Raw genomic sequence first — 16786 nt, 5'->3', positions numbered from 1 at the left:
GACCGAATAGTAAAGTTGTCATTCCAATCAGGTATCTGTGCTCCTCATCATGTTCCCCATTGTCTCCACCAGGAGGATTGACTTTTTGGAAATGAGGGTGTAGATTAGGCTCAGCACCTTCTTCATCGGGGCCTGGATCCCACTCACAAAGCTTCTGGCCATCTGCGCAGATCATTTCCCCTGTCTCATGGAACTCGCTACCTCAACACGTCAGATTATCTGCTACACCCGCAAGCTTCAAACTGAATCTGAAAACTCATCTGTTCAGAAATGACTATAACCTTCAATGACACCACCACCATACGTACTTGACGCTCAACCTACACCACTCCTACTGTCTCCTCCCAAAAATCCTTTAGAATGTAATCCCGCAAGGGCAGGGCCCTCTTCCCTCTGTACCAGTCTGTCTATAGTTACTTGTATATGTATTCTGTATGTAACCCCCTTCTCATGTACAGCACCATGGAATCAATGGTGCTCTATAAATCAATAATAATAAAAATAATAATAACTTCCTTGTCTGTACTCATTGCAGCTTTGGAGCAGACCTCTGATTCCCAGGCTATAGTGCGACTGAACAGCTATGCAAACTCAACCATCTCTGTTACCCCATACTCAGCAGGGCTGGTGGAAACTTGAGAGCTGTTAGGAAGCAAGTGCGATTGGATTGACACCACAGAGGAATGGAGTATTTGGGATCTTGAAATTGGGGTGGAGGAGAGGCCACTTTATGGAGCACTTCAGATCCATTGAAGCAGCTGCTGTTTTGGCCTCATCTACATTTGTTAGCGATGGTCGTGTCCATGAAAAAAGGGATCATATCAGATTATCCATGGGAAGAAGTACACCTGTTCTTTTGGATGGTATTTGTTGTTACAAAACGGTGACGCCTTAAACGCAAGCAGCCTGCTGCGGTTTCAGTTGCGCCCAGGCATCAGCTGCCATTTAGGCCTGTGCCTCGGGTTGTCCAGCTGGCTGCTTTCTCCTCCACGTCTAAGTGTGGAGAGGCAGCTAGTGCGCATGCGTTTGCCGATTTACCCCAGCCGCAGCCTAACTCCAGTGTTTCGCCTAGTGAGTATGCTCAGCCTGACTGTGCCATTCCTGAGGCTAAGTCTTCATTTCGGGCTACAGCGCATGTTCCCACACTTAGTGTGAAAAGCCTCTTTGCACAGGTACTTGCACTCCGTGCCGGGTCTAAGTCCTGTGTTGTGCCTAGACACCATGCTAAAGCTGATAGTCTTTTTTCAGAGACTGTATTTCATGCAACTGACCATGGTCAGGCACTTACTGCATCAGAAACTAGGTCTGGTAATGAACTCTTTGGCCCTGCCCCTGATGTGGGGGGCCCATTTAGACCACAGGGCATCAGGTGTCCTGACGATGTGGCCAGGCCACTCCCAAATGGCTTGCAGAGGCCCGCCCCTATGACTTGTCACCTCATTATTGATGTTCAGACAATGACTGGTGAGGTGTTTGGGTCATGACAGCCATGAGGTCATCATTGAAGTTGCGGTTCCAAATAGGACGCTAGTTATGCCACTCATGACGTATCACTCTGCTTTTGTCTCCAGGAGGTGCATTGTGGTCCACCCTCGTTTGGGGCGGACCCAGGTTATAAAAGGGGCTGGAGACAACAAGGAGGTGCGCAGTCTTCTATTATGCTCCGAAAGAGCACACCTCCATGTGTTGAACCCATTGCGGCTTTAGGCCAGAGGTAGGCAGGGATAGGGCGTCGATGCAGGCCGCCACCACAGTTGGTAACGCAGAACGGTTAAGACCAGCTCCTGTCCTACAAGTCCTGCTTGTGCAGCCCAGTGGCATTAACAGGCCTGCTGCTGCTGATGCGCCTGCTGTCCACAGGTGTGGCCCCAATGCACACGGTCAGCGTACTGAATGGCCCCTGTGATGTTAACAGGGAGTTCCTGGGCTGGGTGGGCGTGTGGACCCTGTGACGCTAACAGGGCTCCCAGTCTCAAGATCCGAGTGGCGTCTAACTTGGTTCAGGCTACTATTAGTTTCATAGCCACACAGCTCTGTATCCTCCACCGAACCTTCCAGTTGCCAATGTGGCGCCCCTGACCTGGTCAGGCACCACTGAGTACTGCACCCATGCTGGGGACAGTACAATACAGGTAATCCAGAAGGCTGACCGGGGTGTGGAACACAGGCGCATAGTAATCAGCTCTCACACATGTACCCATGAGAGGACCCCTGGGGATCCCAGGAGGGGGAAAAGCCTTGACCTTCACTGGAATAGTGGAGGGGGCCAAAAGCCTCCATCTCCTCTCAAGGGGTGTGGTAAGAGAGTCTGGTTGCTAGGTGGCGTAGGCAAGAACAGGAGAGGAGGAGCAGTGAGCCAGTTCAGAGCAGAGTCCAGGGAGCTCCGAGAGGAGCTGACCCCTTCCCCTGGGCTGCTGGAGTCTGACAGCGTCCGCGCAGTGGCTACCGACGGGGGAGAACGGTCAACTAGGAGTGCTACCCGAAACCCATCTCCAGCTAAAGAGAGAGCACAGAGTGGGAAGTAAGGAGACTGCTAGGGAGTACCAGGCCCAAACGGGCGGCAGATCCCGAAGCGGAGATAGATCCAGCTTTCTTTTGCTAAACCTGCCGGTGTGGGGCTCTCAAAGCCCACGCCACAACACCACAAAAAAGCCGCAGCCACGTAGCCACAGTTAGGGCCCATAGCTCACAGGAGGCAAGAAGCTGGAGTGATCTGGCCCAGGCAACAAGCACACGGCAAACGAAGGGGAGTGAGGCTTCAGCAACTTCCCTGGGTGACCCCCATAGGGACTCAAAGTCGGGGTCACCCCAAACCACCAAGGGCTAAGGAAGGCGAGTTAGTAGTCACCCTCACAAGTCAGCCTGAAGGACACCTGGTTCCCGCCTGGTTCATCCCAGCTACGCCCGGGTTACTCACCCTGCCACCTGAAGTGAGTAAAAACCCTGAAAGACATTCTGCCTGTGTGGAGTTATTCTGCGCCTTGTGGTACTACGCACCTACATCGGGCCCTGGGGCTTGCCTCACTCTCAGGGGGCTATTCCAACTAACTGCACATACCATCAGCCCCAGGCGACCCTCAACCTGCAGTGGCGGTCCCTACTGGCCGCAATACTGAGAGTGGCGTCACGACAATCCGAAAGAAGGTTCCCTACCTGTGACCAGACTGTTCCATCCACGTGGAGTCCCTGAAGGTAATGCACCGACACATACTAGCGGGGCTTCACACCAACCTCTCCTTTTCCATCTGGGAGCACGGTGGACATTGACTGCTGATGGGGATATATACCTTTCTCTTTCTTTTCTTATTAATTTTCGTTATATAGCGGTAACATAGTATGTACCACCTTATCCAAATCTGCCAGTCCCACCGTAACAGATGGTGTTTCTTCATCAAATGTTACTTTTGCTTAACCAACAAACCCACGGACAAAAACTTTTTTCCCCTTTCCAACACACCTGTTCCCCTTTCCATCAGTATCTGTCCTTTTTCAACTCATTTTGTATATGACCAAAAGTGCAACTCTGCAGGGACACCGTACTCAATGCCATCTCAGCACAGCAGCCAGCCCTCGGTCCCTCAGATGTGGACAAGTAAAAGACCATTTCCTCCTATCCATGACAAAGCATTGAGATTCACTCTGTGCAGCACTGGTGTTTAGTGGAAAAGCAGATCTAAGATTGCGTACCACCTTCTGCAGATACTCCTGTACACGTGCGTCCCTTTCTATGGCAGGAATTATTTCGCCAAATTTTGTCTTGGACCGGGGATCTAACACTGTCAACCCAGTAGTTAGCATTACTTCGAATTCGTACAATCCGAGGGTCATGTTGTAGGTAGTGCAGCAAGAAGACGCTCATGTGTCTTGTGCATCCAGGAGGACCAAGTCCTTGGTGTGTTGGTGGCAGAGAGGTGAGAATCGTGCCTCCTTCCTCTGCCCTCTCCCCCCAACCTCGCACAACCGAAATGTGAGCAAGCTCTCACTCATCTGCTGAGTCTTCCATGCCCATCGCAAGTTCGTCCTCCATTTCTTCATGGCTCCTGCACCTTCCTCAACAATTTTTGCTGATACTATGCGCCCTTGTTAATCCCTATCCCCCACCATAACTGCTGCCTAGGTGCCGCTTACCGTATGGACCTTGTAGATCTTATTATCCCTTCTGCATATGACTCCTCCTGTACTTCCTCACCTTCCTCTTGGACCAATACCTGACTCTGAATAATGCTTACAGTGTGCTCCATCATGTAGATGACCAGAATTGTCACGCTGAGAATGGCATTGCCAGTGCTAAACATCTTCGTCGACATTTGTAAACTGTGTAGAAGGGTGCATAGGTCCTTGATCTGACACCACTCCAGCAGCGTGATCTGCACCACCTCTGGATCAAGTTAGCCCAGGGTATACGTCATACCGTATTTCAGCAGGGCTCTGCGGTGCTGCCACACACGCTGCAACATGTGCAGATTCCAATTCCTGCGTGTCGGAACATCGCATTTCCAGCGTTTAACCGCCAGACCCTAAGAATTCCGGAGCGATGAAAGTTGTTGAGCTGCTGGGTGCGAAGGATGAAAGTGAGCACATAGCAGCGTGCCTGCTGCACAAGGCCATGTAGGCCGGGATGGTATTTTAAAAATTGCTGGAGAATCAGATTCAACACGTGAGCCATACAAGGCCCGTGTGTCACATTGCCCTGACGAAGGGCTGCAGACAGGTTTGCATCATTGCCGCACACGTCTGTTAAGTCACCAACGTAGTCCACTCAATCAATTTGTACTCTGGTCCCAATGGGAAGACACCACACCCTTTTTTAGGCCCCTCCTGTCTGCAGACCACTGCCAGACAAAGCTATGAACCTCTTGTTACTGTTACCCCCAGTTCAGTTTTATGAGTTTGTGTGCTTGTTACCTGACTACGTTTCCTGCTTGCTGTTTATGTACCTCGTTGGCCGATCCGCATTTCACCTCTGCTTGTTTTCTGATTAAGTCCTGGCCATCCCATTCTGTTCCTCTTCCTCAATTAATGTTTTTGACCCTGCATGACTACTATTCTCTGGAACTGCAGCCTTCCACAGGTATTGATCAACTTGGGCCCTGTGTAATTCCAAATCACTGTATAGGGGTTAAAGGGTTTCAGGGTTCTGGGTGTCCAGCTTGGTGAGTGACTTGCCTCTAGCCTATCCTTTACAGCCCATCTGAGTGTGTCGATCCAGGCAGGCATTACACCGTGCCCTCTGCAGAAGGCCATGTAGGCCGGGATAGTGTTTTAAAAATTGCTGGACAACCAGGTTCAACACGTGAGCCATACAAGGCACGAGTGTCACATTGCCCTGAAGAAGGGTCGCAGACTGGTTTGCATCATTGTCGCACCCGACCTTCCCTGACTGCTGGTTGAGTGGAGACAACCATTGATGAAACTTGGTCTCACTCTCCAGAGCTAACCGTCCACAATTCCTCAGCGGTGTCTCACATTTCCCCTACATTTCAAAGTAAACATTTGACCGCCTGATGGCCTTGAGCTCTGCTGCCAGCATAGTATGGAGGTGTGTGGGATTCCTTGGGAGCAGTTACAAGGAAGGGGTGCCTTTCCCGTCCCCTGGCTGACCCAGGGGAAGAAAAGTCCTCTGAGAGCCATGATTTGTTCATTTTGGTTCTTTTAGAAACACAGCGAGGGGACTCCAACCACAGTCTCCCTCGTTGCCACTAATTGGGCCACACACACCCCACTTGACTGGCATCAGTTGACCCCCCTTTTGAAAAAGAAAAATATGCTTTGCATGAAGCACTCTCAAAAATACGCGTGCCTTTCCCGTCCCCTGGCTGACCCAGGGGGAGAAAAGTCCTCTGAGAGCCATGATTTGTTCATTTTGGTTCTTTTAGAAACACAGCGAGGGGACTCCAACCACAGTCTCCCTCGTTGCCACTAATTGGGCCACACACACCCCACTTGACTGGCATCAGTTGACCCAATTTTCAAGATGAAAAAGATGCTTTGCATGAAGCACTCTCAAAAATACGCGTGCCTTTCCCGTCCCCTGGCTGACCCAGGGGAAGAAAAGTCCTCTGAGAGCCATGACTTGTTCATCTTGGTTCTTTTAGAAACACAGCGAGGGGACTCCAACCACAGTCTCCCTCGTTGCCACTAATTGGGCCACACACACCCCACTTGACTGACATCAGTTGACCCAATTTTCAAGATGAAAAAGATGCTTTGCATGAAGCACTCTCAAAAATACGCGTGCCTTTCCTGTCCCCTGGCTGACCCAGGGGAAGAAAAGTCCTCTGAGAGCCATGACTTGTTCATCTTGGTTCTTTTAGAAACACAGCGAGGGGACTCCAACCACAGTCTCCCTCGTTGCCACTAATTGGGCCACACACACCCTACTTGACTGGCATCAGTTGTCCCCCCTTTTCAAAATGAAAAAGATGCTTTGCATGAAGCACTCTCAAAAATACGCGTGCCTTTCCCGTCCCCTGGCTGACCCAGGGGAAGAAAAGTCCTCTGAGAGCCATGATTTGTTCATTTTGGTTCTTTTAGAAACACAGCGAGGGGACTCCAACCACAGTCTCCCTCGTTGCCACTAATTGGGCCACACACACCCCACTTGACTGACATCAGTTGATGCCCCTTTTCAAAATGAAAAAGATGCTTTGCGTGAAGCACTCTCAAAAATATGCGTGCCTTTCCCGTCCCCTGGCTGACCCAGGGGAAGAAAAGTCCTCTGAGAGCCATGATTTGTTCATTTTGGTTCTTTTAGAAACACAGCGAGGAGACTCCAACCACAGTCTCCCTCGTTGCCACTAATTGGGCCACACACACCCCACTTGACTGGCATCAGTTGACCCAATTTTCAAGATGAAAAAGATGCTTTGCATGAAGCACTCTCAAAAATACGCATGCCTTTCCCGTCCCCTGGCTGACCCAGGGGAAGAAAAGTCCTCTGAGAGCCATGATTTGTTCATCTTGGTTCTTTTAGAAACACAGCGAGGGGACTCCAACCACAGTCTCCCTCGTTGCCACTAATTGGGCCACACACACCCCACTTGACTGGCATCAGTTGACCCCCCTTTTCAAAATGAAAAAGATGCTTTGCATGAAGCACTCTCAAAAATACGCATGCCTTTCGCCTCCCCTGGCTGACCCAGGGGAAGAAAAGTCCTCTGAGAGCCATGTCCACATTGTCAGTGGACAGACGCGTGTGCTTATCTGCCAGCAGACCCCCAGCAGCACTGAAGACAGGTTCCGAGAGAACGCTGGCTGCAGGACACGACAAGATCCCCAAGGCGTACGTGGCAATCTCAGGCAATTTATCCAGATTGGAAGCCTAAAATGAGCAGGGCTCAAGTTGCACAGTAATGGCATCGATGTTTCCTTGCATATACTCATATATCTGTGTGTCCTCCTCTTTTTCCTTGTCCAGCTCTTTTGTTTTCGCATGAGTATATGTCCTTGCCACTTTCCCATGTGTTTGTGTTGTGTTGTGAGTTGTTTGTCACCTTTTGGACACCTTTGAGGGTGTTTTCTAGGTGTTTTTATGTGTTTGTGATTGCCTGCCATTGTTTCCTATGCAGTTCGAGTTCGGTTCGTTGAACGTTCGACGAACCGAACTCGAACGGGATGTCCGTTTGACGAACCGACCTCGAGCCGAACCGCGACCGGTTCGCTCATCTCTAGTCAAGGTATCATTTTATTCAAGTTTCTATGGCCATTCTGTGATCTACATGATAGATTGTTGATTCTACTGACAAAATTAAGCTATGGCCAATTTTTGCTAAAGTCTGCCTTTTCAATACTCACATACGTGGAGAAAACCATCTGTTCCCCAATAGAGGGTTATGAACTCGCAAAAAGTTGATATATATATGGAGGTGTTTGACTTTTTAGAGATCTGTTTTCACTGTCTCTGTGATAAGGAAAAAACATTCTGATCTCTAGTGACTTTGCTTACTGTTCTCTTGACCCTTCTTCAAGCCAGGAATGAAATATTTGTGGACCTAATAAATAGGACACTGGTGGTATAGGATGTTGGGGTTAACCACTGTCTTAATTTTATTTCTCTTGAGTAGGTTTTATCCATTGTGGAAAGCTCTTCGATTATACATGTCTCTCCTTAGAGACCGATGACCCACATACCTTCCATAGCCCCTGCACTTTCTCCGAAAGTCCAAAGATATTTTTTGCACGAAGCCCAAGTTGAATTCATGAGTATTTTGATGCTGAGATTGTCAAGTAGGGATCTCATAATGGGTTAATTCTGCTTTACATCACAGTAAATGAAATCTTAAAGAATCCTATTCACACATTGTGACACACAACCTTGAGATTTCCATGGTGTTCTTCTCTTAAAAAAACACAACATTGCCTCTGCATTGTAGTCTCACCACATTTCTTTATACTGACTTCAGTGAATTTCTCGGCACTAAATGTTTTATAAAAAAAATTAAAATTGTGTTTTTAGTCCCGTCCATGTGGCTGTTGGATGCCCTGAACCCCATTCAATAAGAGTCTCATACGTCCCAATGACCTTTCATAAAGAAAAAAGCTATTTTAGGAAACCCCTGAAGACCAGCTTCAAATGGGCATGATATGGGCATACTGCGCCAGTATTGCAGCTGCAAATCTCAGTACAGACACATGTCTAATGAAATCTAAAGGTCCTTATGATTCAATTAGTTTAGGTCATTAGACTGAAGATCGGCCAGAATTGGTGGTTGTGGCTTGGGTGCAGATTTTGTGGTCATGCACCTTGAAGGTCATCATGAAGCTTTTGGGAAGATTTCTCCCTTCCTCCTCTTTTAGTTGTAGAAGAATTATAATGCATGGGACCATCAATCTGACCATTGTGGTTTCCTACATTTATTTCTTCACATAAAATTCCAACCAGAAAGGCAATGCTAAAGATTTTGGAAAATTAATCTCTACAGTTCAAGTTACAAAAAGAGGTTCTGAATTGAGAGATGTGTAAAGAACTTAGGTGCTTCCACACGTTTCTTAGGTAAAATGTAGTAAAACTGTAGGGGAACAAGGGCGCACGAGACCATCCGGTGATAACGTTTTGGGTATAAGGAAAGTAAAAAGAAGGTGCTCACCTGGTTGTGCGCAGGAACAACTCCTGAGAATGCCTGAAAAGATCAGCTGCTGCTGCTTTGTCCCCGGGCGATGATCTCCTCTAGGAAAGATGACTAATTTGGACGATAACACAATATTCGGCTGCTCTGCAGTAATGAAGAAACCTCGGGACCAAGATGAGTTACATGGTTTATATTTCTACATTAGGTGTTATTGCAGGACTAGCATCTTTTTCAAGTGAAAAAAAAAACAAATTGCGTCATTGTTTTTTTACCTTGAAAACGGCGTTAGTCCTGCATTGAAACGCGGCTTGAAACATAAACCATTTAACTCATCTTGGTCCTAAGGATTCTTCATTACTGTAGAGCAGCCTAATATCGTGTCAGGGAAAATGTAGTCATCTTGGGAGACTTCCAAATATTGTGTGGTTAACAATTAGTATCTCGTATTCCCATACTAGTGGCTAATAATAAGGTGCCATTAATAGTCAATTTGAGAGCTGCTATTTCTTGTTATGCCCTTTTCCACAATAAACGGTGCTGACATAGGCCCGATTCAAATGTCAGTGAAAAACACACGTTTTTCACTGACGTGATGTAGGTGGGTATGGCCCTCTGTGTGCTATCCGTGATAGTTCACGAAGATCAGACACTTATACTCACTTGACCACGCTCCTGCTGTCCGTGGTGCTGAAGCCTTCCACGATACTATGTCCGGCCGCCGCTGTCTCACCGCTGCTGTTACTTCCGGGTCGCGATGCAGTGAATATAAATACCACTGTGTGGTCCATGGGACATCAGTGGTGCCGGAGAAAAACGGACATCTCTCCATGCGGAACACACAGACACACGTGTACGCCACACGGAATATGTCAGTGAGAAATCACTGTGTGCACTGACCCATTGATTTTAACAGGTCTGCGTATGTCCGTGATCCTGGTACGTATAAAAACAGTAATATACGTACCAGAATGACTGACGTGTGAAGGGGGCCTTATAGAATCATTTTTTTTTTATTGATACCGCCTTCCATACATCTGACCAATCCATCCACCACCATTATCTAACTAGCGTGTTTGATCTAAAGGGTATGGCCTTCATTCCGCCTCACAAAATGAGCTAAACTTGCCAAAATCACAGGAATTGACAATATAATTCATATTGTAGCCCATGTCTCCAAACAACAGATATAAAGTGAAACATCTAAAATGTTATCTCTCAAAATTTCAGTCCTTTGTTGCCCTAACCAAAGGGCATTTTTGGGGGGTAGATAACTGTCAATTGCCATGGCTATCTCTTGTCTATGGCCAGTTTAAGGGTCTTCTCAAGAAGGAAAACAACCCATTCTCAATTATTCATCTTCTACCCCTCTATTCATATCACAAAAAACTGAAATCAATGGTTGGTTGTTTATTTGATTGATAATGATGTCTAATGGTTAAATTAATAATACAGAAGTACTTCTCATTGATGGTGAATTAGTGTGCTGGCTGGCGTATGCCCCACGTGCTATGTGTGACCATCAGAAGGGTTGATAACCCGCTCTCCCAAGGTATGTAGATAAGAACTTGGGCAGTGAAGTGAATATGGATTCCATGATAAGAAAGCCTAACCGGCTCATCAATCAAAATCTGAAAAACTCAATTTTTTTAATCATTTTGGTAAGTTGATGGAATGGTTTTCAGAATTAGAGTCCATGTATGCATTTTTCTTGCCAAGTAATGCCAGTTTCACTATTGGGTAACACCTAATTCCTCTTTCTTTTAGCTATATGTCACATCGAAACCCGAGCCCATGCAGAGGAGAGATTGCTGAAAAAGCTTTTCATGGGCTACAACAAGTGGTCCCGTCCGGTGGCCAACATATCTGATGCAGTTCTTGTACGGTTTGGCCTTTCCATTGCTCAGCTCATTGATGTGGTAAGTGACCTGTTCTTTCACAAGAGGAGAGTTTACTCTTCGATGTCATAGGGGTTGTACTTTTAAATAAAAACATGGCTTCTTTCTTCTTAAAACTGTCTGCAGGTTGTGTTGCTCCTCAGCCTCATTCAGGTCTGAGGAGCTGAATATAACCCATAGGCGAGTGTGGTGCTGTTTTTAAAAGAAGCAATTGTGTCTAAACCTTCCCTTTAAGGCAGCCTCAGACATGTTACAGTCTAATGAGATGTGGAACATTTTTCTATATCAGCAGGTCACTTGTTAAGTCTGTAGAGATTAGGGACTCCCAGACACCTCTAGATCTTCCCAACGCCTGGGGAATAATATTAGACAGGAAAAACCTACTAGATGTTTTCTCCTTATTCAGTGAAGGAGGATTCAGTGCTCTTTTTATCCCCGTGAGTATGCTAAAGGGATAATAAGGTTCGGAACAACACTTGCATCAGTGTAGGAACATTAGCTTAGAAACCTTCATCTATTTACCATCCATTCGATATTCCCTGATAAACACCAACATTCCTGAACTGACGTTACTGATTGTTTCTCATATTCTAAAATTTTGTTAATCATCTATAATGGAGAATGTCGTTTTTGGGTCTTCTTGCTTTGGAGGACCCAATATGGCAATTAATTATACAAACAGTCCTTTGACTTTAACGTGAACCGTGCAATGCTTCATCCCACCTGTGGAGGCACTGTTGCATAATTAAACACTTGCTGTTACATCCGTTTGCAGCTTTCAGCTAATCATAGAGGATCTGTACAGCAGGACACACTGTGATCAGTTGATTAATGATAGACTTTTCTAACAATAATGGATTGACCACATACCGACCTGTGCATAGGTAGGGTCTTCTCACATTTTTTCTACACAGTTTTGTCACAAAACCTCAAGGGTTTCCTAATACGAGCAAAGTGAATGAGAATCCTGAAGTCATATGTACTCGTTGATTATCTTTGACTTAATGCAGATTTATACCTGCCGAATGTCAATTCTTTCAGTGTTTTTGCTGCAGATTTCACTCATACTAATGAGTGGGGAAAAATCTGCACCAAAAATGGGTGTAAAAAGCTCATTAAAAATGTTGTATATTTTACATTTTCCTGTCCAAGAGATTCAGAAGTAGTGCAAAAAATGTTTCTGCCCAAAACTTTACCTGTGCACGTGCCCTAAAGCAACCCTCTGGGCACTATGGTTTTACATACACACAAAATTTGCAGTCTACACCATTGCATCCTGTTGATTGACGGAATTAAGGGTACTTTACACACTGCAATATCGGTACCGATATCGCTAGCGAGCGTACCCGCCCCCGTCGGTTGTACATCACGGGGAAATTGCTGCCCGTGGCGCACAACATCGCTAACACCTGTCACATGGACTTACCTTCCCTGCGACGTCACTCTGGCCAGCGAACCGCTCCTTTCTAAGGTGTAATACTATTGTATGTTCTGAGGATTTCGATAGCGTTAGGGCAATGACAACCAGAGACGAGTTCTTGGTACAAGATGTTTATAATATGTAACCACGGTAGGTACAGAACGGAACAAACACAGCAGAACAAACACACGAGATACTTTCCCGAAACGGAGCGAAGGGAACTCCCGGGGCCACGCACCGGACTCCCCCAGGGAGACCACCAGAGCGAACCCCTATACAGGGACTGTCCGGCAATCACCCCGGAAGGCCTAAATGCGCAGCAGCCGGGACACAAGGGGCAAGTGGTAAAGTCCAGGAGTGTCCGTACGGGATGATAGTCCAGAGTGGTTACAAACCGGAAGGAACCGGGCAGAAGTGCTGAACACAGACGGCAGACGGAGTCCAGGCACAGCTTGAAGAAACCGGGTATGGTCCAGAGTCGGTCGGTATTCTTTCAGGAGGATCCAAAGGCAATCAGGAAGTAGAAGCAGCAAGGCAGGAGCACACAGCAAGCAGTATACTCAGGCACTGGACTAGGCTTAGAGGTGGCCTTTTAAGCAGCTGGACAGGAAGTAGGGCAACAGAACAGTAAACTCCATGTTAACCGAGGGCAAGCTTTTGTCAAAAGAGAACTGGAAAACCCGGAAACCTGACATAAGGGGGCTGTTCGTGCGGTATCACAGAGACGTCACACGGCAGCCGTCCAATAGCAGAGGAGGGGTGGAGATGAGCGGGACGTAACATCCCGCCCACCTTCTTCCTTCCTCATTGCTGGTGCACGGAGGTAAGGAGATAATCGTCGCTCCTGCGGTGTCACACATAGCGATGTGTGCTGCCACAGGAACGACGAACAACATCGCTACGTACGAGACAACGATTTTTGGTAAATGAACGACCTCTCATATACCAACGATTTTTGTCTCTTTTGCGATCGTTTAAGGTCGCTCCTGCTTGTCACACGCTGCGATGCCGCTAATGGCGCCGGATGTGCGTCACAAACACCGTGACCCCGACAATATATTGTTAGCGATGTCGCAGCGTGTAAATGGCCCTTTAGGCTGGATTCCCATGATGCTATGGCATCAGATGTGAGTGAATGAGATGCGATATGCTAATCACCCTCAGCTCCTGCTGTGCTGCCAGTGTGAGCCGAGTTTCATGTAACTGTGATCCGATCCTGTGATCAGATCACAGCTGCAGAGCAGAGGGCGGGAGCTGCGGAGGAGAGGAGGGATTAATCTCCCCATCTCCTCCATTGTCAGCCTGTGCTTATATTGTACTACACTCGGATGTCATCTAAGCGCAGTCCGATGTTTCAGTCGCACCCATAGACTTGTATGAGTGCAAGTGACACGTCTCTTGCTGACAATTGTAGCATGCTGCGACTTTTTGCTCATCCAGAATCTGGATGAGAAAAAAGCTGACCATCTGCTTTCCTTCATTGACTAACATTGGTCCAAGTGCAATATGAGATTTTCTTGCATTGCACTCGTCCAAGTCATATGCTCATGTGAGCGTACCCTAAAGGATAAATCTGAAAGTTGTCACTGAGTAACTTTAAGGTTGCGGCATCCAACTACATTGCAGACTATGCTTTCTAGATGAGGTTTTATTGGGACGACCATATTACAGGCACATTTTAGCATCAGTATACGGCTACACTGTTGCATGACCCCGAAACCATACGGTAGGTTTTATGACCCAAACTAACAGCATCATAGGAACTTGTAATACTGTTAGTTTGGAGTAGCAGACTTGCAATAAGGCTGAAGTCACACTACGCGCAAGGATCGCATCGCAATGCCTGGACCGGCCGCTGGATCTCCGGAGTGGAGCGTGTCAGCTACATAGAAATACATGACCCTGACCCTCTCCTGTCAGGAGAGTGTGTGGCCAATCAAGGCAGTGCAATGCGATCCTCATGTGAGTTACACCAAAGTGTGACTCCAGCCTTAGACCAGGACTTAGGCGTTAAAAGGATTGTCCAGTTAAAACAAGTTAGCAGATATCCAAAGGATATGTGATAACTTGCTGATCGGTGCGTGTCCCACTGCTCTCAGCCAAACTGATCGGCAGAACGGGGAATTTTCATTATCAGTACAATGTGACGCAGACACCCAACCACCGCTCCATTCATTCCCTATGGAACTGCCAGAAAATTGATCGCATCTCCATAGGGAGTTAATGGAGCACTGACTGCACATGTCCACTGCCTTTTTCTGTGCAGTGGAGGTCCCAGCACCCGGCCCCCCACCGATCAGCAAATCATGACTTATTGTTGGATTCTAAAATGGGCCCACATTAAAGCCATCTGACTGAGGCCTAAGGCCACATGCACACGTTGAGTATTTGGGTCTTTTACTTCAGTATTTGTAGCCAAAACCAAAAGTGGAACAGTCAGAGGATAGGTGTAATAGAAACACGGTCACCACTTGTGAACAGGCCCTGTTAGAGAATAGCACAGGGACTGCATGATAACACTAACCCCCTTTTATGGCTATCTAGCGGTAGTGAGTATGTTAAAGGGTTAACATTGCTCTGCCTAGTAACGCAAGCAAGCTCGGGATGGCGAATGGGCTTGCTGCGCGCCAATTTTAAGTTTTGGGATTGGTGCTTGTGGTTTTCTGAGCGCCTTTGGCTTGTACAGTCATATGAAAAAGGTTGGGCACCCCTATTAATGTTAACCCTTTTTCTTTATAACAATTTTGGTTTTTGCAGCAGCTATTTCAGTTTCATATATGTGCAATCCGCATTTAAACAAAATTTGACCGGTGCAAAAGTATGGGCACCCTTATCAATTTCTTGATTTGAACACTCCTAACTACTTTTTACTAACTTACTAAAGCACTAAATTGGTTTTGTAACCTCATTGAGCTTTGAACTTCATAGGCAGGTGTATCCAATCGTGAGAAAAGGTATTTAAGGTGGCCACTTGCAAGTTGTTCTCCTATTTGAATCTCCTATGAAGAGTGGCATCATGGGCTCCTCAAAACAAGTCTCAAATGATCTGAAAACAAAAATTATTCAACATAGTTGTTCAGGGGAAGGACACAAAAAGTTGTCTCAGAGATAGAGTTGAGCCGATCGGCTATAATCCGGGTCAGACGGATCGGGGGAGAGAGAGAGAGAGAGAGGGAGAGGGCGAGAGAGAGGGAGAGGGGGAGGGAGAGGGAGAGGGTTGTTTGATTATACAAAAAGGTGTTATGCATGGAGGCAAAAAAACACGGCATTCCAAGAAAAGCACTTGCTACCCACAGTAAAATTTGGCGGAGGTTCCATCATGCTTTGGATGATAATCAATAATAATTTATAATAATAATAATAATAATAATAATAATTTCCATCATAAACACACGCGATGGTCAGCTATGTGCCAAACACAGCTGACAAAACAGGTCTTTTGTCCCCCCCCCCCCCACCGCCCTGTTTTTAATGTTTATTATTTGTTTCATTTATGTCGTGCTGTTTATTAGTGAGGAAGACTCGCCCAAGTATTTGGGTGGATTTGGCTATTTATGGATATGGAATTTTTAATAATTTATGGTGAATTTATATTTTTGGATTTTAATGGAATGTTTTATTGAAATTTAACTCTTAATAAAGCAACACGGCCATTTATGTCCACACTATTCTTCTATTGTGTCATTATTTATTTGTTAGGTGTGAATGTATGAGTGGGTTATGTGTTATCATGTATTTTTATACCCACTCCTGGTTTTGGCTACAATACTGAGGTAAAAACTTGCTAAATTCTCAATGTGTGCACATGGGCTTACATATACTGAGGTAAAAAACTCACTACTCAATGTGTGCACGTGGCCTAAGGCTGTGTCTGCACTTTGCGTTTTTACCTGCGTTTCCGCAGCGTTTTGAACTGCAGCGTTTTCATGCCAAAGGCATGCGTTTTGAATTTCCAGCAAAGTCTATGGGAAATAGGAATTTCTTGTGCGCATTTTGCAGTTCAAAACGCTGCGTTTAATTTGCATAATTTTGGGCAAAAACTCAGCGTTCAAAGAAGCAGCATGTCAATTGTTTTTGCCATTTGGGCTGTGTTTTGCTAACATTGAAGTCAATGACAAATTGTAAAAAGCAAGCCACAAATTCCTGCGTTTTACCTGCTTTTTGGCTGCAGAAAACATGCGTTTCTGACATCAAAATAATGGAATAATATGTCCCTTTACACACACACACATAGTCCGACAATTAAATTAATGAAAAATATTAATTTATTGTTATTTTAGCGATAAATAGTATAAAACCGCTATAATTATATTAAATATAACTATTTTTGTTATGATTTAAATAATTATATTTGTTTTCTTTTTTTTCCCTTTTTTCATAGTTTTTGACTGTTTAAACTTTAT

General features: G+C 46.0%; 1 protein-coding gene across 1 annotated transcript in view; it reads left to right on the top strand.

Moving 5' to 3' along the window:
• Positions 1 to 16786, top strand: part of CHRNA4 (cholinergic receptor nicotinic alpha 4 subunit) — a 93668-nt gene that overhangs the window by 22468 nt on the left and 54414 nt on the right. Inside the window, exon 2 of the mRNA XM_075350434.1 lies at positions 10833 to 10984. Within this exon, the coding sequence (XP_075206549.1) occupies positions 10833 to 10984 (152 nt within the window). The remainder of the gene's footprint in view (positions 1 to 10832; positions 10985 to 16786) is intronic.

Source organism: Anomaloglossus baeobatrachus, chromosome 5, assembly GCF_048569485.1.
Source record: "Anomaloglossus baeobatrachus isolate aAnoBae1 chromosome 5, aAnoBae1.hap1, whole genome shotgun sequence".
NCBI lineage: Eukaryota > Metazoa > Chordata > Amphibia > Anura > Aromobatidae > Anomaloglossus > Anomaloglossus baeobatrachus.
The sequence above is the reverse complement of the archived record's forward strand: the minus strand, read 5'-3'. Positions and strand labels throughout refer to the sequence as shown.